Below are 24,312 nucleotides of genomic sequence, written 5' to 3' on the forward strand. Positions count from 1 at the left end.
GAGTCAGCAAGTGAGCACTCGGAGATTGATTATCGCATCTAGACTAGATACGATAAGTCGATTGCTGCCTGCCAATCTGGCTGGTAGTGAAGACATACCCTTACAGAAGCAGGACATTCAAGAATTCTACCTTTTCTCCAAACTGGACACCAACCTGCATGTGTTTCCTGCAGAGTAGGCCCTAGTGAAGACTCTCAGGTTATGGCCTGAGCCCCATTGGAAAAAGCCACTCAGTGGCAACTGTGATGCCATTAGCCAAGTCATCCCTTTAATCTGCCCACTAAAGAAGACTCCTCTTTGGCTTCAGGTACAAACATCACAAACATAGGTGGCTCGAGGAAGAAGAGTCTCTTCCACGTCCTCATTTCCAAACTAGCATAACACTGAGGTCTGGGCAAGCTGTTCCATTCAGGGGACTGAAGCAGCGTTCGCAATATCCCTCATGGTGGGCAGTTCTGACAGGGAATGACACTCCTGAGACACAATCCCTTTTAGTGCTTTTCACTGGCCAATGTAGAACCACATGACAACACAAAGTATAACTCCACATAAATAACACTCTGCCAAGCTGCTGGCTGCTCCTATTCATCGTTACCACCTGTCATAAGTCTTATGATAGAGTCTAGGGACCCCAGTCAAGGACCAGGGCCTCAGTTACATTTCTGTACAACACAATGCAAAAAAAGGAAGCTCCTGCCTCAGACAGTGCACAGCCTGACAGGGTAGGGTAGGAGGTACCAAAATGAACAGAGAAACAGCTCAGCATTGTCCTCCCAGATGGGCATGATTTGTAGGCACCATGGCAGCGGCTGGTTTTAAGGAGAGATTTAAAGAAGAATAAGGTAGCAGCGGTACAAATACTAACAGGAAGCTTCTCCTGTGCATGAAGGCTGGCATGGCAGAAAGCCTGGAGGTTGTTGAGGGGAAAGGGGACAGGGAGTTAATCAGTCATTGGCCAGGCAGGACTGACAGCTTAACAACTTAATAGCCCTGATAGACAGGGGAAGATACATGCTGAAGAGCCTTCAGTGTAAAGACAGGAGTGTATGTGTGTGTGTGTGTTTGATGTGGTGGAGCAAGGGGAATGAGTGGAGGGCTACACAGAAGGGAGGTGCTGGGAAGGTGAGCACAACAGTGATTTTAATGGACCTACGGTGGGCTGTCTCTGGTGTCAAGGCTAGAGAAGAGCAGAGCCACTTAGCCCCTCAAACTTTCTCCTTCTATTAGATTTTTTTTATTTTATGTTGCAGATGTATCAGCTGGTTTCTAAACACAACACTCATCTGTGGATGGATGCGTCGGAGCAGTCCCATTCCTTTCTGTTATCTCACATTATTGATGCTATATTACATTTTGTCACGATAATTTGCTATACTCAAACAAGTGGTATCCTGTTTAGCATAGGGCTGATCTATCAACTCTGCTGCTACTGTGGTCACAGTCAGACATAGTAAATATGAAAAAGTAACACACTGATCCCTAAAAGAACAGATACTCAAACTCTAGCTTGGCTTGTGTTGCTCTCTCTGTGTGGGCTGAACCAGGCAAATGCTACGATCATCCTGTTCATACCAGAAAAAACATTAAGGGCCAGATTCTCATTTACATTAAGGCCCCTTTGCACCACTCTAGCCGTGTAAAGGGGCCTTGATGTAGGAATAAATTACAACCTCACCAACTTTAAGGCCCCTTGGCACTGCCAGAGTGGTGTCAACAGGCCTTAGTGTTAATGAAAATATGTTACCACAGGCCACAGAATGAAAGTAACTAGATCTTTTATGAATGGATCTTTCATAATTAAGTTTCATGTCGATAACACCTGGCATTTGAAAATTTCAAAGTGCTTTGCAAACGTAAGTGAATTTAGTGTCACAGCACTGATCATCATCATCTCTATTTTACGGATGGGGAATTCAAAGCACAGAGAGTTAAATAACTCGCCTAGCATCACACAAGAAGTTTTTCACAGACCCAGCAATGGAACCCAGCTTCCTGAACGCCCAAGCCTCCATGTAATCCAGCAGACCATTTTTTGGTGTCCTCTTCCTCTACTTGCAATTGATATCCCCCCCACCCCCCTTAACTACAGAACAAACCCTCTAGGAAGCATTAGAACTAAGAAATACCTAGCCAACACTGAGCAAAAGTTAGCAAGTAACAAAACTTAACATCCAGCAAAGTGCTCTTAACCAGATTTTACCAGTTCTGTGCTGAGTTTCAGCTTCTCCAGGTTCATTTCAAACCCAAAACTTCAAGAGAAACTGAGGGGGTATAAAAAAACCAATTGGAATCCATGCAAATCAAAGCCAGCAAGGTTCACACATCTGTGTGTGTTAGTTGCTGGTGTTGTGCCATTGAGCTTTAGGCAGACTTGCCCCTCTTCCCCTCCATCAGTTTGAAAGTGGATATCAGAGATCATTGCTTCAAATGATTTATAAAGGATGTCTCAGAAGCAGCCTTCTAAAATCTTTTGTCCTGTAGCTACAGAGAAAGTGTCAGATAGCATACGGGGCAGCATAGAGGCCTGCTGGAAGTGACTGTTCCATCAAGAAAAATGACTGCTTGCCACATAATAGAAACGTGGGGATATTTTTAAAACAAAGTCCACAGGGTATCTAGTCCAGTTCCCATTAAAAAGGAATACAACAGAGAGGAGTTCTCCTCTGTCTGTGTTGGGACTACTGATCTCTCTCACCATTGTGCTGGGTTGCCTCCTAGAACAGCAAAGGAAGCTCTCTAGTAGACTTCAGAAAGTCTCGTGCTCTTCTTCCTTTCTTTCACAACCAGAGAGGGAGTGTCAGCCCACTTCCCAATATTTCACTTCTTCTACATTTTTCCCCTGTATTACCCTTTTCACACACTACTTGAAGGTTCCTCCTTGGTTTTCTTTTTCTCTTTTTGCTCACTCTTCTTAGTGAGCCTGTACTTCCAGCAATAGATTGCTTGTGTGCCACGTTATTTATCAGGCAAGAGACTGCAGACCTACAACAGGTTTCCTAGGAAGTTTGCATTACTTTACAGCAGTGTATATACACTTGAATACATTTTAAGGATGCCACAGGTCCTTTCAATCAATGCACATTTGCTTAGAGGCATAGTTGCTGCTCTTCCATCCTGGATTCTGAGCATTAGACATTAGGATCACAATTAACAATATAAATGATCACCAATATCCACAGTAACATCCATTATAAGTAGAACCAGTGTAACTTTGGGGGTGACATTTTTTTGGTGAAAAATGCAGATTCAGCAACATTTTGTGAGTTTGTGCCAGTTTTGCCAAATTGTTCATGTCAGAATAAAAAACACAAAATAAAATTCCAAAAGAGTTGAAATATTTCATTTTGACTCTCTCAAAATGAAGCTGCTTTTTATTTTGAAATTTCCCTTGAATTTTAAAAAAAGTTAAAATATTAAAAGACACGAAGTAGAACAAAAGATTTTGTTTGGGATTGGACAGAACATTTCATTCTACATTCAACTTTTTAATTCACCAAAAATTTCAAAGACCAATTATTTTTGGTTCAACATGAAGTGACTATTCCAATATTTTTGAAGTTGACAGGGAATGAAAAAAAACTGTTATTTGTACAGCTCTCATTGCAAGTACTCTCTCTAATTGTTAATCAGCCTTAGTAAATATATTTGTGCTTACCTATGTGAAGAATTGAAACTCACCAAGGATCTGATCCAATGACCACTGAAGCCAATGGAAAAACTCTAACTGCCTTGAGCGAGCATTGGATGGACCCTTACTATAGTGACAACACAATTTAATTGCAGAATTATTGGAGTACAGCCTGGTACTCTCACATTTAAGCAATGAGCTAACTGAGCTATTACTTTAGAATGGCTAGTTGAATCCTGTGAGTCTGGAGTTTCACACACTATTTCCAGATGACAAAACTAGTCTGAATGTGTATATTTCCCCCAAATGATTCAAGCATCTGTCTGGTTCAAAAGGTTGTTGTTGTTTTTTTAATCTAGGTGAAGGGATGTTTGTGCTGTGTGTTATGGAAAGAAATCTACTGACCCCAAAAGTGAGACTGATACAACAAGGCGGCCTGTATCTGGGATGTGTATGTCAGGGTATATATAATTTGCTGAATTTCTCTACACTTCATTTTTCAGTCTTTCCTCAGTGGAACACAATCCCAGTGACATTAGTGTTCAAGTCAAATGTTCAAACTCACAGTGCTTGAGCAGATTCAAAGCAAGCAAGAAAAATACAGCCAGTCATACATCCCTTTGAAGGAGATTTTCAAAACGAATAGGGGGATTCATTAGTTAAATTTTAATGAGATTTGGGGGCTAGCGCCACAAATGAATATAAATACCTAAGTCCAAAATTTAGATCTTCAAAACCCCTGCTGAACTGCTGCCTAGCCCTGTAGGTGCCCACTTTCCCTAGGTGCCTACATTTCATAAAGTCCCCTAGATGTCAAAAAATCTGCAAGTGGGCATGTGCACAACCACCTCCATCCAGACGCTCATGTCTAGGCCCCATCAGCGTTCCCAAACTAGGCATTCCCTGCCCAGTTTGCCTGTGGAGCCTGATCCAGTGGATGTCCTCTGAGGCCACCTAACAGAGGGATGCGTCAAGGACTATGGAGTTGCATCTATCTCTAACCTGTATTGAAAGCAGGGCCTTCGGAGGCCTTTAGAGCAGGTTTGTGGTACCGGAGGCTGGTGAATTCAGGGAGCTGCTCTACAGCAGGTACATACAAGACTGTCATGCTGAGGGCAGGTGGCAGTGAGGTGCCTCATGATCCTGGGTACCCTTGGGAAGTGTCACCAGGGGCAAGGATTAGGCCACATCCTTCTCCTCAATATTTTCTGCTGGCTGTCTCAGGTGGCTCCCCTCTCAGCATCCTAGCTTTTGTGGATCCCATTAGGTCTCTCTCTCCCTCCATGCATTGTATAGGGAGCCTGGGTACCTCCACTAGGTAGCAGAGTGCTTAAACTTTAGGTGTGGCAACGCTCAATCTAAATTCCCTTTGTCAATCTAGCCTGCATGGCTAAAACCCTAGGCAACTATGACAATCTCTACCATTGCGTCCAGTGGATTACTCCATAATTACCTTGAAATATATACTTTGGTAATGGTATTGTATAATAGCAATGTGGTAATTAGGGACTTCATATATATACACAGACATACAGGAGATAGGTCCTATTTTGATATTGTTTATCTAGTTGCATATACAGCTGGCCTCCATTAACACCTATTTTTATTGACTGTTGCCTTGTCCTCTTTCCCCTCAACCTTCCCACTGATTGTTATACCAACTGTTACGTCTCATATTGAATGAGACTGTAAGCTCTCCAGCGCTAAGACTGTCCTTCTACTCAGTGTTTGTATGGTACCAAGCACAACAGCGCCCAGCCCAGATCCGACATGGTGCCTAGTGACCCAACCGTAGCACAAATAATAATTAACACATCACTGTAGCTATTTCCCCAAGTGTAGCCATGGTTGGATTTTATCAAACCAGAGACTGTACCTGCACCAGAATGTGCAGCACCTGCTTTTCTGACAATGAGATTAAGTTGTGACTAATTATATTTATCTTAATGCCACATTTTTGTCCCATCACATACTGTAGAGCACATCTGTATACAGTATTCTGAGAAATGTGGGAAATATGACCTATATTTTCAAACGGTTGGGGGGCATATGAGGGGGGTTCAATAGAGAGTATAGTCTACTTTTCCTCTGAAAAATCAGGCCCCTTTAAGATGCCTCAAATTGGGTACCCAAAAAATTACAGCAGCCTGAATCACTAGTATCTTTCCCCATATCTAGACAAAGCCATTCTATTGATTTATTTCCTCTTTTTGTTAAAAATTCCAATTTAAGAGAGCTAAGTCATTGTAAGAGTGCAGGACTTAGTACCAAGTGGGATTAGAGCACATCAATCAGTTAGCCACGGCCTAATATTTCTCTTTGCAGCTGACAAAGGAGCTACTCCACTACATTATTCATTGGATTCCAAACCTTTTTCAATGCTGTCATTCCTGTGATGCTGTCTTTCCTGTGTGCTGTCTCTTCATGCCAGCAAAGCAAGTCAACTAGTTTTCAGGCAATCCTCAAACAAGAGAGAACATATAGCCCACAGAAGAACCACCTAATATTGCTTTTAAACCCTTGGCCCCCTGTATCTCACTTGTGCTCCTAGGAATGCCTAGCATTACAGTATTAAAAAGGATAGAGGGAGATGAGCTGGATGTTGTCTTACTTGGAGGAAGTTGTTTATTCTCCAAATGCAATATTTAAGGACAAGGTGGATTTAGAACATTGCTTAAAAGCTCATGTCGTCTGCTCAAGGTGTCTCTAGATACTTGCCTCCATAAGATGGATTTGGTAGATAAAGTAGCAGTTGCCCGTAGCCAGAGACTGTATATTGAAGAGACTGTATTTTAAGCCTCCAAATGACTGATTTAAGTTTTAAGTATCTTTACTTTGTCAGGGAGATGTGGGGGAGAGAGCGAGGGTATGCCAAGGGTGGGGGGTTGGCAAATTTGTTGTGAGAATATGCAATAAGGATCATACAGCCTAAGGCCTGATCCTACAAGCTCCTGAATGCAGACATATCCGTATACCAGCACCACTGGTGCCTCTGCATGGCATAGTAGCACTTTCTCCATTAGGGGTCTCTTGCCAGTGGTAGTCTGACTCTTCCTGTGACTTGGCCCTTGAGCCAGGTTACTCCAATGTCTCCCTCCTTCCAGGGTAATCCATAAACAGCAAGCCAGGGCAATTAACACAGATAAACTGAGTTAGTGAGAGATAGAGGGAAGACCCTCTCGGGGTGTGTCAGAGTCCGGCCCTGCTTTCGTTTAGGGAAGGGCTTTTGAGCAGTGTGGTCTGGGAAGCTCCTGCCTTCAGCCAGCCCTTTCCTCAGGGGTGAAGGTGTATTTCCTTCCCTGGTCTCCCTTCCAGTGAGCAGCTCTGCTTCCCTTTTAACTCCTCCTCCAGCCTGTCCATGTCTTGCAGGTGTGGTGGGTCAGAGCTGGCTGAGCCCAGAGCAGGTCCTTAACCCATTGTTATCCAGGGGTATACAAGCACTGCACATCACAGAACCCCATTGACATAAACAGGGTTCCACACAGACACAAGAATCTTTCTCCATTGTGCAGGTGAGGGCCTAAGGTGCTGATTCAGCAAGGTACTTAAGCATATGCCTAACTTTAAGCAAGGGAATAGTCCCGTGGACCTCAATGAGATTGCCCACATCATCAAAGCTGGGCACATGCTTAAATTCTTTGCTGGACTGGGGCTGAAAAAAGGGAAGTAAAATAGTGGATTATTTTCACAGTGGATATTGTGATATTTTGTCGTATTTTCAAAATATTGTTCTAGAAGCTATTTTTTTAAAAGAATGTTGAACATGTTTTGAGACCACATACAAGATTAAACATTTTTAGGTGTTGTATTTTTGTTTTGATTTGATTTCCATTAACCTATAAAGTGAACACTTAGAAAAAGTATTGGAAAGAAAGCCCCAAAGAACTTTTTGCAAAGGAGGTCAGTATCATTACCCTCATTTTATAGATGGGGAAACTGAGGCACAGGGCAGGGAAGTGACTTGCTGAAGGTCACCCAGCAGGCCAAAAGCAGAATAAAAAATTGAACTCACAACGCCTGAACCCCAGTCCATGCCCTATCCACCCACCACAGTGCCTACATATCTAGCTCAATTTCTCCTTGACAGGAAAAAGCACATATAGGACAATAGACATTTCTTAGTAGCGTTTAAAAGGCAGCACTGCCATCAGAATCAAAACAGGTAAAGTCCTCTGGCTGAATCAATATAATCTTCACTGAATGGCCATAGGTAGAGCCATGATCCTGCAAGCTCTCTGTGCAGAACTCCTACTGAACTCAATGGGATTTCCACTCATGCATGACCAGACCCTAATTAGCAACAACATGCCACTGGACCTGATCTAAAGCCGAGTAAAGTCAAAGGGAATCTTTCCATTTACCTCAATGGGTTTTGGATTAGACCCACTGTCGATCTTTCACCCCATATCTAATCAGTCCTGAGATAGGCCTTGTATTTTGTAGCTAAAACAGACAATGGTTTGATGTTGTGTAGGCTAACCAGTGAGTAAATATTGATTACTCTGGCATATTTAAGCTGAGTTTCTATAACATGTACTGGTAAACTAATTATTTTCTTGTCTGTACTTGCAAAATTTCTTTAATCAAATTGTTCCTTGTTTCAAAGTTTGAAGAAGCCTTTTTAACTCACTCACCAGGGCTGTCTAACACTTATGTCATAGATAACAGGAATCCTTTTAGACACATGAACCATTCTCACACAACAGAGGAGCGACATGGACTGTGGATGGGTGAAGATGAGCATCAGTAGCTCACTGTCATTAGAAAATGCAAGATTGCTCAGTATCAGAATCAGTGCAGCTTCCTCTGTGGGACCCATCTTTAGAACTTAAGTGAACTCATGAAATGTAGGGGACATCTTTAAATCATCAAGGCCACACGTGCTGCCTCCTGCTGCTCTCCCTTCCCACCTCATTCTCTCATCCCTGCTTGTCTGTAATGTCTTGTTTACCTCTTGTCATTTCCTAGTATAATTTTGTAATTAACTGACAAAGATTCTAACCCATGATATGGCTGATCCATGTGTGTGTGGGTGGATAGATATTCTGTGACTGCATCCAGTCTCATGGCTAGTTTTCATGGATAATTTAGCTATTTCCTTAGAAGTCTAATTTAAAAAAATATGGTTAAAATGAAAGATGAGGCAATATCCTTGCTTTCATCTAAAAAAATAGAGACATTATACTGTCCTGCTCTTCCCACAGAACTCCCATTATTGTCAGGAGGACTCAGCAGCTCACAGGAGAGTTTAACCCTGTGAGCACGGTAGCTTGAGTCAGCAAGCGTTTAAACACATGGGTAACTTTAAGCAAGTGAACATTCCATTGACTTCAACAGGACAAGCCCTCTGCTTAAATTGAAGCAGGTACTTGAGTGTTTTACTGGTCTGGATCAGAATGGTCAGCAGCTTGCAGAATCAGACCCCAAATGTACTTTGATATGCAAACAATGACATGCAGACTGCACTGTAAATGCTCAGAAATCAGACATCACATAACCAAGTCGTAGAGCAAACTTCTAACACATTATGTGAGTAGAAGGAAGTCTAAATTGCCTTGAGATGTGACTTCAGTCCATTATTGAAGTATTTTCTCATTAGTGAGCAGCGGTTCCCATGACAATCTCTCTCTCTAAGAATCTTACGTGGCATGGGTTCAGAATTAAAAATAAAGTCACAAAGGAATCTAGTCAAGACCCCAGCAGCGTACAACTGATGGTTTTCATTCTGAGTGTTTGCAGAGATTCCTGAACAATCCTTGAACTTTTTGTGTTTCATCTGAAAACTAACTTCACTGAGACACATCGGAACATCACTGCAAGTTTACATCACTGTCCGATAGATAGGGTCCTACCAAATTCACCGACATGAAAAACATCTCACAGACTGTGATATCTGGTTTCCACCCATGAAATCTGGTCTTTTGTTTGCTTTTGCCCTACACTATACAGATTTAATGCTGGAGACCAGTATTTCTTAAATTGGGGGACCTGACCCAAAAGGGAGGTGCAGAGGGGTCACAAGGTTATTTTAGGGGGGTCAAAGTATTGCCATCCTTAGGTCTGCACTGCCTTCAGAGCTAGATGTCCGAAGAGCAGCAGCTGTTGGCCGGGTGCCCAGCTCTGAAGGCAGCGCCCCACCAGCAGCAGCACAGAAGTAAGAACGGCAATACCATACCATTCCACTCTTATTTCTGTGCTGCCTTCAGAGCTGGGCAGCCAGAGAGTGGCAGCTGCTGACTGAGGGCCCAGCTCTGCAGACAGCAGTACAGAAGTAAAGGGTGGTAATATCATATCATGACATCCTTACTTCTGCGCTGCTACTGGTGATGGCTCTACCTTCAGAGCTGGGATCCCGGAGAGCAGCTGCCACTCTCCGGCTGCCCAGCTCTGAAGGTATCACCACTGCCAGCAGAAGCGCAGAAGTAAGGGTAGCAGTACCACAACCCTCCCCACCAATAATCTCACAATCACCCCACATCTCCTTTTTGGGGGGTCAGGACCCCTACAACTACAACACTGTGAAATTTCAGCTTTAAATAGTGGAAATCATGAAATTTAACTATTTTTAAAATCCTATGACTTTGAAATTGACCAAAATGGACAGTGAATTTGGTAGGGCCCTACCAATAGAGTAGGTACAATTATAACCTTTATCCACACTGCAGACAAGAATCCAGTTTTAGGCAGCTGATCCAACAGGCTCCTATAATTCATATCACCACTACAGCAAAGTGGGATCTGCCATATTGGATTGGACTCATAATTCATCAGTCTGATACTTTGCCTGTGACCATAGCCCATATCTAAAAAAATATATGCTCACTTGGGCAATATACATAGGGGAAAATTGCATTTAGGCCAAAAAAGTAAAACAAAGAAATGATGCACTGTAGAATGCAACAGGTGGGCAAGGATATTCAGGAGAAACAGCTCCCCAACTTCCAAAACAAAAAAATGTTAAAATCTAATATCCACTGGGGTTTATTTACATGCAAAACCTCTGTCTGCTGACAAAAAGTCCTTTTTTGATTTGCATTTAGCCCTGAAGAGACGACATAACTACAGGAGACTGAGCTGGGTTCTGTACCAGTTATGCATTGTGAACAGAACCTTTAGCTAAGTTCCAGCTCCAGAATCTGTATTGATGGTAATGCATAAGCTAGAAAGAATCTAGCTTGACTTTCAAAACCTATGTTGACATTGCAGGGTTGGCAATTAGAAACAAGCAACTTTATTTGTAGACAGGGTGTGGAAGTCACAGAGAAACAGTTCACATAGAACCCCACAGTGTCCTGTTTACAGTATAGAACTACTCGTCATTTATGTTGATTGACACAAATAAAATACCCTTGTAGAGCTCAGGGATGTTATGATCAATTTTAGTTCACACCAAATGTGCCAGAGCCTCAACTGATGTCAATCAGCTTAACACTATTGACTTGATCCTCAACGGTAGTTAGGCACCTAATTCCTATTGAAATCAGTGGGAGTTAGGAAACTAAATCCTTTTGAGGATCTGGGCTCAGGAGCTTTTCTGGCCAGCTGAGGGTCTGGTCCCAATATTTCAGGATTGCCAAGCCTGATCAGTTGTGCAAAAGATTTCTATTTTTGACTTGAATGGAACATACCCCACAACTTTTCAGGTTTCCTTAAACAAAACAGAAAACCTAGTAGCTAAGAAATAAGAAAACATCAAGGAGAATTAGAAAAATTAGAGGATGATCACACTTTCTGGCCTTCTGGAGTAAATAGTAAGCATCTCCCTGCAATGATTAACCTATCAGATAGAATTAAAATCCATGCTTACTTGTTCTAATAGTCATTCTCTATCAGAATAATTTCTAAAGCTGAAAATTGTCCAGAGGAAACAGAATTGAGAGAACAGATATTAAAAAGAAAAACAATTCATGTTGACTTGAAAAGAGGACTGTGTTTTATAGTATTAGATTTGCTTTTGGTAGGAGTTTTGAGCTGACATTATATGGACCATCAGAAACACAGCACTCATTTTATGTCAGTGTTTATTCCACTGGGCAAAAGCAGCTATTTTTCCTTTTAGCTGTGTGCCACAGTGCATCAGTGAGTGCAGGAAGAGCTGTGGATGCAGACTGCCACATAACCTAAATGTTACCTGGTAACAAACCCATACAAAATCTTCAGATGCTCATAAGTTTCTCAACCAATTTCTCATGTTTAGTCTCAGCACAGAATGAATTTGGTTTGGACAGTAACCAAGAATACATTTGTCATTTCTTGAGCTAGTGGAATGAAGGGGGGAAACAGACATATTTCCTTTATTTAAATGTATTTGGAAATTTTTCCTATGGTTGGTTCACTTGAAAAAAGCTTTGGTTTTTAAACTTTGGATGTGAACCATTCAGAATGGGGCTGGAGTTTTTGCCTCATCTGAAGAAATCTGAGTTTGAAATAAAGTGTGAAAAAAAGATGTAGGAGCTTTTCAAGGGCCCAGCACCCACAGTCAGAGGCAGATTTCAGGAGAGCCACTCACATTTGGAGCCTGAAACATAGGCCAGATTTTCAAGAGTGCTTAGCATATAGCATTTGTTTACTAGTACAAAAAACACCCTCAATCATGTTTCTTGGCATTCCTGTGTTTGTTTCTTTGAATCTATACTGAAGGTGACATGACGACTGCACGACTCTACGAGGGATTCATCATACAGACTGATATTTTCAAAGGTGACTGATGAAGTTAGGTACCCAACTCTCATTGACTTTCAAGGTAATATGAGTGCTAACTCTTTTAGGAGCCTTTGAAAATTCCAGCCATAGTGGATAACCTTATATAAAGTGTTATTGTTTTGTTTTTCCCAAAAAATATTTCCTAGCCCAGTTTATCTCTGTTCTTCTTCCTTATACAGACTGATCATTTGTAAAGATTGCGAGCCTGGCAGAGATGTTTTACAGAGCAGAAACTCAAGAGAACTTTGATGAGATGTGTAAACATCAAACAAGATATATGAGACATAATTTTGAAAGGAATTCCCCCCATAGATAAACAAATGGGAATATTCTTAAAAATATTTAAAATACTGCTATATGTAAACATACATTACTGATACAGCTGGGTGTGCTTCAGGAATATTTGCCTACTGCGAATGGAAATATATTGAATCATATTTTTTTTTGCATCACAGTTTTGATCTACTGCAATCATTTTCTAATCCTGGATGATCATCAAAAAAAGAAAAACATTCTTAAATTCCATTTAGAAGTCAAGATTTTATAAAATACTTTATTTTAGAGACACTTACACCTTTAAATACAGGTATGCATCACCTTTCTGAACCAGGGTTTTATAAACTAACCTCAGAGTGACATCCAGCACGCAAAGATGGACTAAAACATAAATGCCAATATAACCCACATAGCACTTGCACATTGTTGAGTTTCAAACTCTCATCATTGCAATTAACAGTGAGGCACTATAGGAGTCTATATACTATGATGAGTGTTGAATATATATTTATCAGAAACCTGGAAAAGTATCATGAGCAGTGAGATGGCAAAATCTGTATACAACACACTTATTTAGGTTATTTAGGAGAAGAGCATGAGCAACTTCAGAGGGTCTTAAGCATGCTAGGTGAATGAACATTATGATGACAAATTGAATTCAACATTGGCAATCCTATAATCAGCCCAGGTACTGAACTCAGTGAAATCCATGTCACAATTTATAGCATCTTAGGTATTGCTTCTTCATCCAACTTTTTCTTTTTTCTTTCTTTCTTTCTTTCTTCTTCTTTTTTTTTTTTTTTTTGCATTTCCATCTCCATGGAGCCTACGAAGGGTAAATATGACACACTTGAAGGATAAATATAGTTCTTAAACCAGAAATAACTATGACAGGTGCCTTTCATCCTGACTGAATAGCAGGACTATTGCCACATGCTGGCTCCTAATACACTTTAATTTTCATGTGTATATATGACAGCTCTTTAAATCAGATTACAGTTGCTGATGATCAGAACTGATGTATGTTTAATGTGAAATGCCCTTGTGTTAGGTCAAGCAGGAGCTCAACTAATAATTGGTCATTTAAGAAAGCTTTGATTGCTTATTGCAGAGAAACAGGGCTTCCACCATGGGCGGCTCTATGTATTTTGCCGTCCCAAGCACGGTAATCAGGTGGCTTTTGGCAGTGCGCCTGTGGGAGGTCCACTGGTAATGTGGATTCGGTGGCATGGCTGCAGGAGGTCTGCCGGTACCACGCCTTTGGCGTACCTGCTGCCAAATTGCCGCCGAAACCGTGGGACCGGCAGACCTCCCGCAGGCATGCCGCCGAAGACAGCCTGATAGTCGCCCTCACGGCAACCGGCAGGCTGCCCACCGTGGCTTGCCACCCCAGGCACATGCTTGGAGCCCTGGTGCCTGGAGCCACTGCTGGCTTCCACATGAAGGCCTTGATTTTGCTCCAGTTGAAGTCAGTGGCAAATTGCCCACTGACTTTAAAAGTGCAGGATCAGGATCAATTCCTCATCACTGAGAAAAGTTATTCTTTAGCCTTTTCTTTCCCTTCAGCTCAGGTGGTGGTTTTGAGAACAACTGCTCCTGCAATATGTGCAGTAATCACACTCTACCTGTCCCATCAAACTGAAGTGGAGCAAAATTCAGAGTTTCTGTCCTTCAGACAATTCAGACATGTCACCATTTGTTTGTGTCCTGAAGTGGGACTAAAACTTGAAAAGCCAACATTTTCTGTGAAAAGGAAATTCTGAATTTTTTTTTATTTGGAAACATCAAAATGTTTCATTTCAACAAACAAAACATTCTGACATTCCCAAAATAGGAATGTTTCAATTCACTTTTTGAACTGTATTTCCCGATTGCCTTATAAGAGTTGTAGTTCCAGTCCTCATTCACTCCTTTGGCCCAGGCTCCCTGACCCTACTACATCTTCCATAATAAATACAGTCATGTGACTATGCATGATCCACCATTTGGACAAAATGCATTATGGGAGAAGTAATCCTCCAGAGAGCCTGGTCCACAAGAGAGAGTGGGATCTGGAACTACAACTCCCATAAGCCAATATGACAAAAATAAATGAAGGATTAAAGATTTTTTTTAACTGATTCCAAATTAAACATTTTAGGTCAAATGAAATATTTTGATTTGGGTCAAACCAACCCCGAATGAAATATTTCAGTTAGATTTTCCTGACAGAAAATTGAAAGTGTTTGGCAAATCAAAATTTTTCACAGGAAATTTTGAATTTGCAGAACTGCATTTTCTGTCAGAAAATCATTCAGATAGGAAATTCCTGCCCAGCTCGACATGAAACATTAAAGGCCTGATTTTTCTGCCCTTAAGCCTCTGACCTGCAAGGTACCAAGCAGAGTAAATCTGAATGCCCCCTTGTGTGTGGGGTGATCTTCCTGCTCCCCTCACTCTGGGCTGTGGTTACAAGACACAAACAAGCCTCGTGAGAGGCTGGCTTAGGGGTCCGCATACCAACAAGACATACCATAGATTCACACATATCATAGCATACTGGTACTTCATACTGGTCTTGAAGGAGCACTGTTTCAAGTTATGCCTTTTGTTCTGAGACAAGAAGCTCTGGGATTACTTACATGTAGACAAACTAAGCCAAAATAGGCAACAATGTCACTGTTTGCAGGGAGCTAAACGTAGTAGGTAGTTGGGAGAGCTGGTTGAAATTTGTCATCATGAAATAGCTTTTTTTCAGAAATTTACCAAAAAAGCATATTTTTCTCAGCTAAACCCCAAAACGAATCAGTATTTGTTTTTTTCCTCCTTTTTCCCTCATCTTTTCCCTCCATTTTTCATTGGCAAAACAGAAGAAGGGAATGGTAGCGTGGGAGGAGGAATGACCAAAAACAAGTTTTTATCCAAATTTCAAAACCTGCAGCTTGAAAGATATTTAGAAATTTATCAATATTTTAGTGACTCCTCCTTCCCATTCTTCCCCTGACTCTAGTAATTAGAGGCAAATATTCTTCTTTTACAATACAATAAAATGTGTGCACTAACACAGTTTGTTCACATAGTCCTAGAAGATATAAAGCACAATATAGGCAAGATGGGGTTCCTGGTTGTTTTCTGTTCCTTTTCTCCTCCCAGTTTCAAGAAATTACACCTGGTTTTAAAGCATGCATGAGCATTATGCTCTTTTCTTGAGCACACAGTAAAAAGCTGTATTTATAATTCTGCCTTACTTCTCTTTGCCTTTTAAATCTACCTTTCTATCATTTCTTCTTCTTTTTTTCTCTTTCCTCCTACCAGAAATGAGACCCAATGGTCTTTTACGGTATTATCATCAGCATTTTCCTGTTGCATATATTAGCTGTGAACAAAGGGCTTGACTGATGGAGTGGTATATTAGCACTCATAATTATGGGAATCAACCTTTAAAGGACAACCTGCCTAGCTGTTCTCTTAGCAGAAACACAAAGCAGTAGGGAGATAAGGTACCTTGACAAAAGATATGGAGTTTACAAATATGGGCTGTCAACATGTCATGACTTGTGGCATTTGCATGACCACAGATGACAATTTCCCTGAAGCCAAAGAAGATAGGCAGCCATTTTGAAAGGAGCTAGAATTATGTACAGTCTTTGTGTACTGCCTCATTTACCAAGGCAGCTTGGAGACCCAGCTCTCTATCTCAGTGTTAGTCCTGCTCCGAGCATTCAGAGAGTTTCAGAAGTGCTCAGCACTGATCTAACTTTGCCACCATTGCAGTAAATGGGAACAGAGTTAGGCATTTTAGCAAATTTGAAATGCAGAACCAGGAAACCTCTTACAATTTTAAAGTGAAAGCTTGTAATTTTAAGCAGTTTTCAATATTCCTCAGATTCCTGGCACCTTTGCTTCTCCCCCTCATTACTGGGGCTGGTTTGGCTCCTGAGCCCCAAGGGCTTCTCTAATCCATGTCTGGCTGCCTGTGGCCCCAATAACAGATTGTTTTGGGATATGAAGATTGTTGTTCTGGGCCCAGACAGGAGCTATAGTAGGAGCCACTCAGCTGGCTCTCCACCACCCAGGGATTCCTTCTACACAGGGCAGGATTCTGGCCATATCACATTTTACAGAAATACCACATTGGGCTAAATTATAAGTTTGTAAACCCACCCAAAGCAAAGGGCTGCCCTTGGAGCAGCCCAGGAGGAAGACTGTAGTTCAAGGTGTCAGTACCTCCCTCCCACAGCTCCAGAGAAAGAATCAACTTCACCACATCTAGCATCACAGCATATACTCCCCAGTGCACCAGCATGACTAAGCCACTGGCAATATTCCAAGGACTGAGTCGAGACTCCTCCCACTGCCCTGCCTGCCTCTTCTCATCCACCCGTCCAAAGTGGGGGAGGGGAGAATAGAGTGGCTCTGCAGAGCCTGCCCCCTCCCAGGGCAGAAAAAGCATGGTGTGCCATGCTAGTGCAAAGAAATAACAGGGCACCTTCCACCCTCTTCTGCTCCTTTTTATCAGTACACAGTACAGGCCATGAGTACCCCCTTATCCAGAAATATGATTAAACAATGGAAGGTATGTGGAACACAATTAAATTATGCTTCTCAAACCTTTTGCATGATCTTACTACTTGCAGTTTTAATTGTGCAACCATCACATGGCATTAACAGAGCTGTTTACATTTCATTTCCTCCATGTTTTGAAAGATAGGTGTGATGGGGAGGGGAGAGAGAACTTTTCTGTGCTTAATAGCTTTTAAGTGGTCCCATTTAAGCATTAAAGTTCATGGTTCCTTGGCAGGAATGGAGAAGTGGAGGGATGATCTCTCATCTGTGCTACTCTTAAAGGTTACCTCCAGAGACAGTTTCCTTCAAGGCTGGGTTAACAGGTCAGCAGCATATCAGAACTTGAAGACAGTGTGGTAACTTCCTCATTAATGAAAGCTTCCAGTTTGCAGAATGCCACAAAAAAAATGCCGATTTGCCCTTGAATTCATGAGACTGTAACATGTTGTTTGTATCTGGAATTTACTCCTGTCCCTGCTGTTAAGACAGTTTGCTGAGGGAATGTTTCCGTGAGACAGATCTCCATGCAAAGGATGCTAGTAGTAAGCCTTGGACCTGCCAAGTTCCTGGGTTTTTCTCAGTTGAGAAGTACAAGGTCTCTAATGCCTTCTGAAAAGAGATCCACCTGTGGGGCTGTGTGAGCATGTAAGGATCTTCAGAAGCAGCTCCCTTTGTGCTTGAGGCCCTAATCCTGCAATGAGATGCTCACATTCACCTGGGTGGAATCCCACTGAAGACAAAGGGGCTCTGTGGGGTACATGTAAGTGGATCTCACTGAAGGAAGAGGCCTAGCTAAACTAAGAGGGGGCTCCTGCTCCAGTGACACTGAATGCAAAATTAATTGACTACAATGGGACTAGGATCTGGCCCCAAAGCTTCATGGTTTTAGGAAAAATTTATTATGCTGGTGAACATGTTGATGTGCAGGACCCTACATTACTCTGAGGGGTCTCTTCTTTCTTCTCCAACTTCCAGATCTGAATTTTGCCTTTCACTCTCTTACAAAACGTTGTGGTTGCTTCTCTCAGCCTTCCAGGGATCAAGCTGACCTGCTTCACGCTTGATTTATAACAGCTAGCTCATGAAGCAGTTCAGATTAGTCTTGGCAAGCAGAATGGGGTTCAGTCAATATATTTGGTAAACCTATTCAAGCTTTTCCTTGTCTTCTGTCCTGGGGTAGCAAAGTTCTGAATGATTTTGTCGGATCAAAATACCTGATATACACTAGCATTTTTTTTATTTGATCATTTTTGCACAGGAAAAGGTAAGGAGTAAATCAGGGTAAAATGAATGTCTTTTCAGTCTTGAATACAGTAAACAAAGTTGTAAGGCTTGGCTTGTTCGTTCATATTAATGAAAGCCCTTGAGAACGGCTGTATGTCTATCAGCCTTTGCTTCTGTCAAGCTTAGCAGGTCCCTTACCATGTTCTAATGCACTAAGTAAGCCTGGCACTAAAGTACTATACATTGTGAATATTGGCATCTACAAATACAGCCTGCATTGTAACCAGTCTGAGACACTAACTTGAATTAGAGTACTAAATAGCCTTCAAGCCACTGCAATAACTGATCCTTGCCTTTATAGTGGAAATGACGTTTTAGATTGATGTGTGTGATTAGCAATCTAATTGTCAGTACAAAAACCTACTGCACTCTGAGGTAAATTCTGATGGAATGTGTGTCCTGAAACTACGTTACATTTTTAAGAAAAAAAGACTAGAACCATCCATTTCTTGCATCTCTTATAATGTTTGTTAGCATAGACTAATCATAGTTGCACAGTACAATTATAGTATTTAAGTATGCCTTAGAGTGATTCCTTTTTAGAAACAATGTCACTAAGCAACCAATTAGGTTTCAAAAAAGAAATGCACAAAATCCCAAATTAGGATCACATTTTTAGCTGGTGTAAATTGGTCTAATTCCATAGATTTCATGGCACAGCTGAGGATCTGGCCAAGTGCCTTCATTTGACTTAATTACAGTAGAACCCCTATTGTAACAAACTGATTGAGGACTGAGGAGTTCCATTTTAGGAACTTTTCTAATTTAAGACCTTCTTAAAATTTCCATAGGTATGATGCACAAGCTGCAGTGTGGCACACTGCATCACTTTCTTCTTGTCCTTCACACCACTACAAAGCTTGTTCTTCATTGACATCCCTTTCATTATATGATTTCACACACCCCCATACCTCTTCCTGTCATGGTCCTTATAACTAGTTGTTCATAAAGTTGGTGTTCCAAAATAAATAAATCAATAAAAATGAAGGGTCTACTGTAGTTGCACGGTACATTTCATGGCAAGATGCAGCACTCATCGTTGTGGCTCCCATTATCAGTGGAAGTTGCATGGCTAAATTTCTGTGCCTCATCTGGAAAATATATACCAATAAGTAATAAAATAAAATGTTTCTCTTGAGGTGGTGAAGGTTTATTGTTGACATAGAGGAAGAAACTGATGGATTGTATAAAAGTTTGAGAGGTCCATGGGATGGGCTTAATTTTAGTCTATGGCTATGAGCTAGGGCAGTTTCAGGCATGCTTTGTACTCAACATGGCTAAGCAGCACCTCTGGTGCTACTACTTACACTACCATGACTAGGCTACTATTTATACTAGAGCTAGCTGAATGACAGCTGGAGCAAGTATGTGTATGAGAGCTGGGAAACACCACCCCCAGCCCCCCCCCCCCGCCCATCTCCTAGTGTAGATGTAGCCTATGTCTCATTAACCTTACCTAATCTGATCAAGGCAGCAGCTCTGTGAAGGTTAAACAGTGCCTGCTCATTCCCATAGGGATGAGAGACTAATAAGGGATGGAATTTGTCACCAGTGGCAGGGCTCAGAGGGGCAGGGCAGTCTGATGTGGAGTGAGAGGTCCCAAGGATTAAAGGAAAATATAGAAGAGGAATTTGTAGACCAAAAAAAAAATCATTGCAACAGGACAGTTATCAATAGGAGGCTAAGCAGTATAGGGAACTGGTGGCTTTTTGAATGAGTGTTGTGAGTCTATGGGAAGGGTTATTAGAGGGACAAGAAGCTGAGAGATTTATCATCTGGTCTCAAGTGGCAGAAGAGAATTTCAATCATGCTAAGGTGAGACACCCCTGGAGTTCCTATTTATCAGTTTTAAGTTCATCATCTTTCAATTTGGACAGTCTTTTTGAGAAAGAGTGAGTAGAAGCATCTGATCTACTTTGCCAGAGCTATAGGCTTAAAATATAAAGCTAAGTAAATAAATAAAAATACTTTGGGAGAATTTTAAACTCATTTTACTGTAAGCAGGAAAACTATGGCTTAGTCACTTTAGATTTCTCATGAAAAAGTATGTAAGTACCAATGTTGTTGTTAACTGCATCATTCAAATCTCATCAGGCCTCATCCAGAACTCATTGCAGTCTATAGTTTTTATATCCTCTTTTAAATCAGTTGAATACAGAATATCCAGTAAGAAATGAAACATAGTTCATTCAAGTTTGTGCATCATTCCAGCAACATCATACAACGTCCCCTGACCCAGAAGCAATGATGGGGAAGTAGTAGGGATCTCTTTTCGATCAGTACCACACTAATAGTACAAGATTGATTGTATGCTAGTAGAATTGCAAAGCTTTAGAACTGATCACTTGTGATGCTTTACAAATCCAATGGCCCTCTACTCTCCACAGATAGGAGTGGCCTCAAGCCCCTAAAAATGTAAGCAGTGTAGTTCTGTTGAACTAGTGAAGTCAATGGAGCTTTGCAGACTTACACCAACTGATGACTCAGCCCATTAGAGTGCTAGCCAGGGTACCCCAGGCAAATTACAAGTAGGAAAATTGCATTGTGCCTCTCTAAAATTACCCCTGTACATCCATCCACTCCAGATTAAAGTATTTTCCAGGTCTTAGCAGCTTAGCATTGCTCTATGCTGCCAACATTTGCCCAGTTCTGCCATGAGAAGGCTGCATTTCAGTAGTTAGTTGTGTTCTCCTTCTCCATGCACTTACAAATGAGCAGTTGGCATCTTTCCCTATTCCCCTGAAACATGTTACTAACAAACAGCACCACACATTCAAGGAGCAGGGGATGCTGGAGCCAGACCTTACCACCAAACTGACTGACCATGGCCCCAGGAGACCAGACCTGTTAGACACTCACGGGGTACACTGTGCTGGATTTCTGTCCAACAAGTGCTATTCAAGTGCAATAAGCCTAGGGTAGGCCTTCACTTCTCTCTGCTAGTATGCCCAGGCCAATGAGCAGGGCCGCCCAGAGGGGGGTCAAGAGGGGCAATTTGCCCCCGGTCCCGGGCCCTGCAGGGGCCCCCCCAAGAGTTTTTCAGGGCCCCTGGAGCGGGGTCCTTCTCTCACTCCAGGAGCCCCAGAAAACTCTCACGGGGCCTGGGGCCCTGGAGTTTTTTCTGCTCTAGTTCGTCGTCGGCAATTCGCCAGGCCCCCTGAATCCTCTGGGCAGCCATGCCCCTGAGCACAACATTTTACACACAAATGTAGCTTGCAGATGACGTTTGGTTTCCTCTGGATGAAAGGGGCCATCATTAATTCTAATGAGCCCAAGTCAGACAAGGGGAGGGAAGGAGAGCTGACTAGAGTTTGGAGGAGTACCACTGTTAACCAGAGGACAAGGGGAAGGGAAACCCTGCCCATGTAGAGCAGAGGGACTCCCCATCACAGAGGAGTGAGGGAAACTCTACCCAAGGGGAAAGAGGGTAAGAAGCCAGTGAAGCTGAAGGAGCTGGGACCTGGGGTAAGTGGCCGTATCTGGGTCCCTTTCCTGCTCCCCACCTATCATCTACCAGGGCACTAACACAGCCCTTGATGCCCAAGAATAGGGGCAAGGGGTGGCACCCTGACACACCACACCAAGGAAAAGTGCAGGACCCATTACAGTAGCTTTGGCCACTTGCTACAACTGCTAATGCTAGTAAATCGGACATATTTCCTGCCATTTTCAGAATTAATAATTATACACGCTGTTAATGTTTCTTTCACAGTCCTGTTTTCTTTATTTTAGGTGAGTGGTGTTACTAAAGGAATGGGCCGGACAAGAGAGCAACGTGTACTGATCATGGTGATTGTGATGGTAATTTGTTTTCTTCTTTGCTGGCTGCCATATGGGATCATGGCCCTGATAGCTACTTTTGGAAAACCTGGTCTAATTACGCCGTCCGCCAGCATCATTCCGTCAGTCCTTGCAAAAAGTAGTACAGTCTACAATCCAGTCATCTACATATTTTTGAACAAACAAGTAAGTAAAGTTGTATCTCTAAGGTTTGTTCTGATGCAATATGTGCCATGACATTGTAGAAACAAATATTTCTTTTTAACAGGGACATTTTTAGAATAACCATGTAATGAAAACGACTGTGGAGCAGATCCTCAGTGGGTGTAGCTCTGCTGAAGTCTGCATAGCGACATTATCTTACACCCGCTGAGGATCTGGTTCAAGAATGCAAAATAGGCCAAATGTAAAAGAATGTAATGGAGCTCTAACCCTCCAAAAGCAAATGGTGAAACTCTGCAAGGAAACAAGGAGGATGCCAAGGACATAGATTAAAAATGTGTGTGACAGAAGGTAGTGAGCATGGAGATCAGCTCCCTAAATAAAGAAGTTGGCAAGTCTGGAGCATTAAAAATAAAACAAACCCTGAACAACCAACTAAAGTTTCCTTTCTCTTAGTCAATGATAATTTGCCATCTAAACAAAGAGTTAAGAGTTAGACACTGAACAGAGGAAATCGTTGTGTCAGCAAGCTTGGCACCAGATTCCTCAGAAACATATTTCAGTCTGAAGTTTTTCTCAAGTATAGGAGGTCTCAGTGAACCTACGCTTTTCCATTCTACCTACTCTCCACCACATTATGACCAGCACACAGTAACACTCTTCTCCCACAGCTTTTCTTTCCTCTTTCACTTTTCTTGTCATCCTCTCAAATCCTTCAGTCATACTTCTGTCATCTTCTCCTCATCAAAAGCAATTGTAAACAGGAAATCATCATCCAATGGGGGTGTTTATAAGGGGGCCCTGCAGAAATCTGCTCTTGGTCCAATGCTATTCGATTTCTTTCACAACAGTGAACGTTAATATAAAATCATTGCTGGTAATGTTTACAGAGGACACAAATTGATGGAATGGTAAATAATGGTGGACACAGGAGTTCAGACTCAATTATCATAATGATTGCTTCTGCCTTAAAAATCTATGAATATTCCTATCTTCCCTCTACCTCGCCACATCCACTACTCCCATCCAAAGTCCGTGCTGCCTTTCCCCTCCTTCTTCTCTGTCTTGAAGTCATGCTCCCCCTCCCACACACTTACCTCTGTCCACTCCCTCCTCATAATCCATTTACTAGTCTCTCACCCAAACCTAGTTGTTTCCAACGTATTGTTCTTTCAACATAGCTCTCATTATGTATTTATTTGTCTTTTGGATGCTTTACAATCTCCAAAACTCCTGGCCCTGCAAGCCAATGAGAACCTCAGTTGTGCAACTCCATCACAAAATATGCTCAAACACTTTGAGGAGAAATACACACAACATAGCCAAATTGGCAATGTCTTTCTTTACATAGTCTGAATTTCAAGCACTGTGAAATAGATGTGAAAACAGGTTGATTTTTTTTAAACGATCATGATCATCACATTTCTTAACTAATGATTCAACACTAGAAACCCGATTTATTTTTATTTATAGAAGTAAACTTCTGGCTGGAATGAAGGGGAAAGGAATGAACATTTTAACAGATGGATCGAAGTAGCTTTATATACAAATATTATAGTTTGTGCAGTCATCTAGAATATTAACAGGACTGAGCCTTTGCATATTTTGTGGTAAAATATAGGCCATTCAGCATGTAGGTAAATAATGTTTAACAAATTTCACTTATTAACTATGAGTGTCCAAAATTACTAGTGACATACAATCCTCTATAACAGTGCTTCTCAAAGCCGGTCCACCGCTCGTTCAGGGAAAGCCCTTGGCGGTCCGGGCCGGTTTGTTTACCTGCCGTGTCCACAGGTTCAATTGATCGCAGCTCCCACTGGCCGCGGTTCACTGCTCCAGGCCAATGGGAGCTGCGGGAAGGGCTGATCTAGAACGCGGTATTCAGATTTTGCCACCTTTTTATAGGAACAGTATTCCTGCTGTGAAGGGGA

At 41.9% G+C, this 24,312-nt stretch overlaps 1 protein-coding gene across 1 annotated transcript in view; it reads left to right on the plus strand.

Annotated features, from left to right (window-relative positions):
• Positions 1-24,312, plus strand: part of LOC116835533 (vertebrate ancient opsin-like) — a 143,931-nt gene that overhangs the window by 75,811 nt on the left and 43,808 nt on the right. The window contains exon 3 of the mRNA XM_032798425.1: positions 22,169-22,402. Coding sequence (XP_032654316.1) covers positions 22,169-22,402 — 234 coding nt within the window. The remainder of the gene's footprint in view (positions 1-22,168; positions 22,403-24,312) is intronic.

Source organism: Chelonoidis abingdonii, chromosome 8, assembly GCF_003597395.2.
Source record: "Chelonoidis abingdonii isolate Lonesome George chromosome 8, CheloAbing_2.0, whole genome shotgun sequence".
NCBI lineage: Eukaryota > Metazoa > Chordata > Testudines > Testudinidae > Chelonoidis > Chelonoidis abingdonii.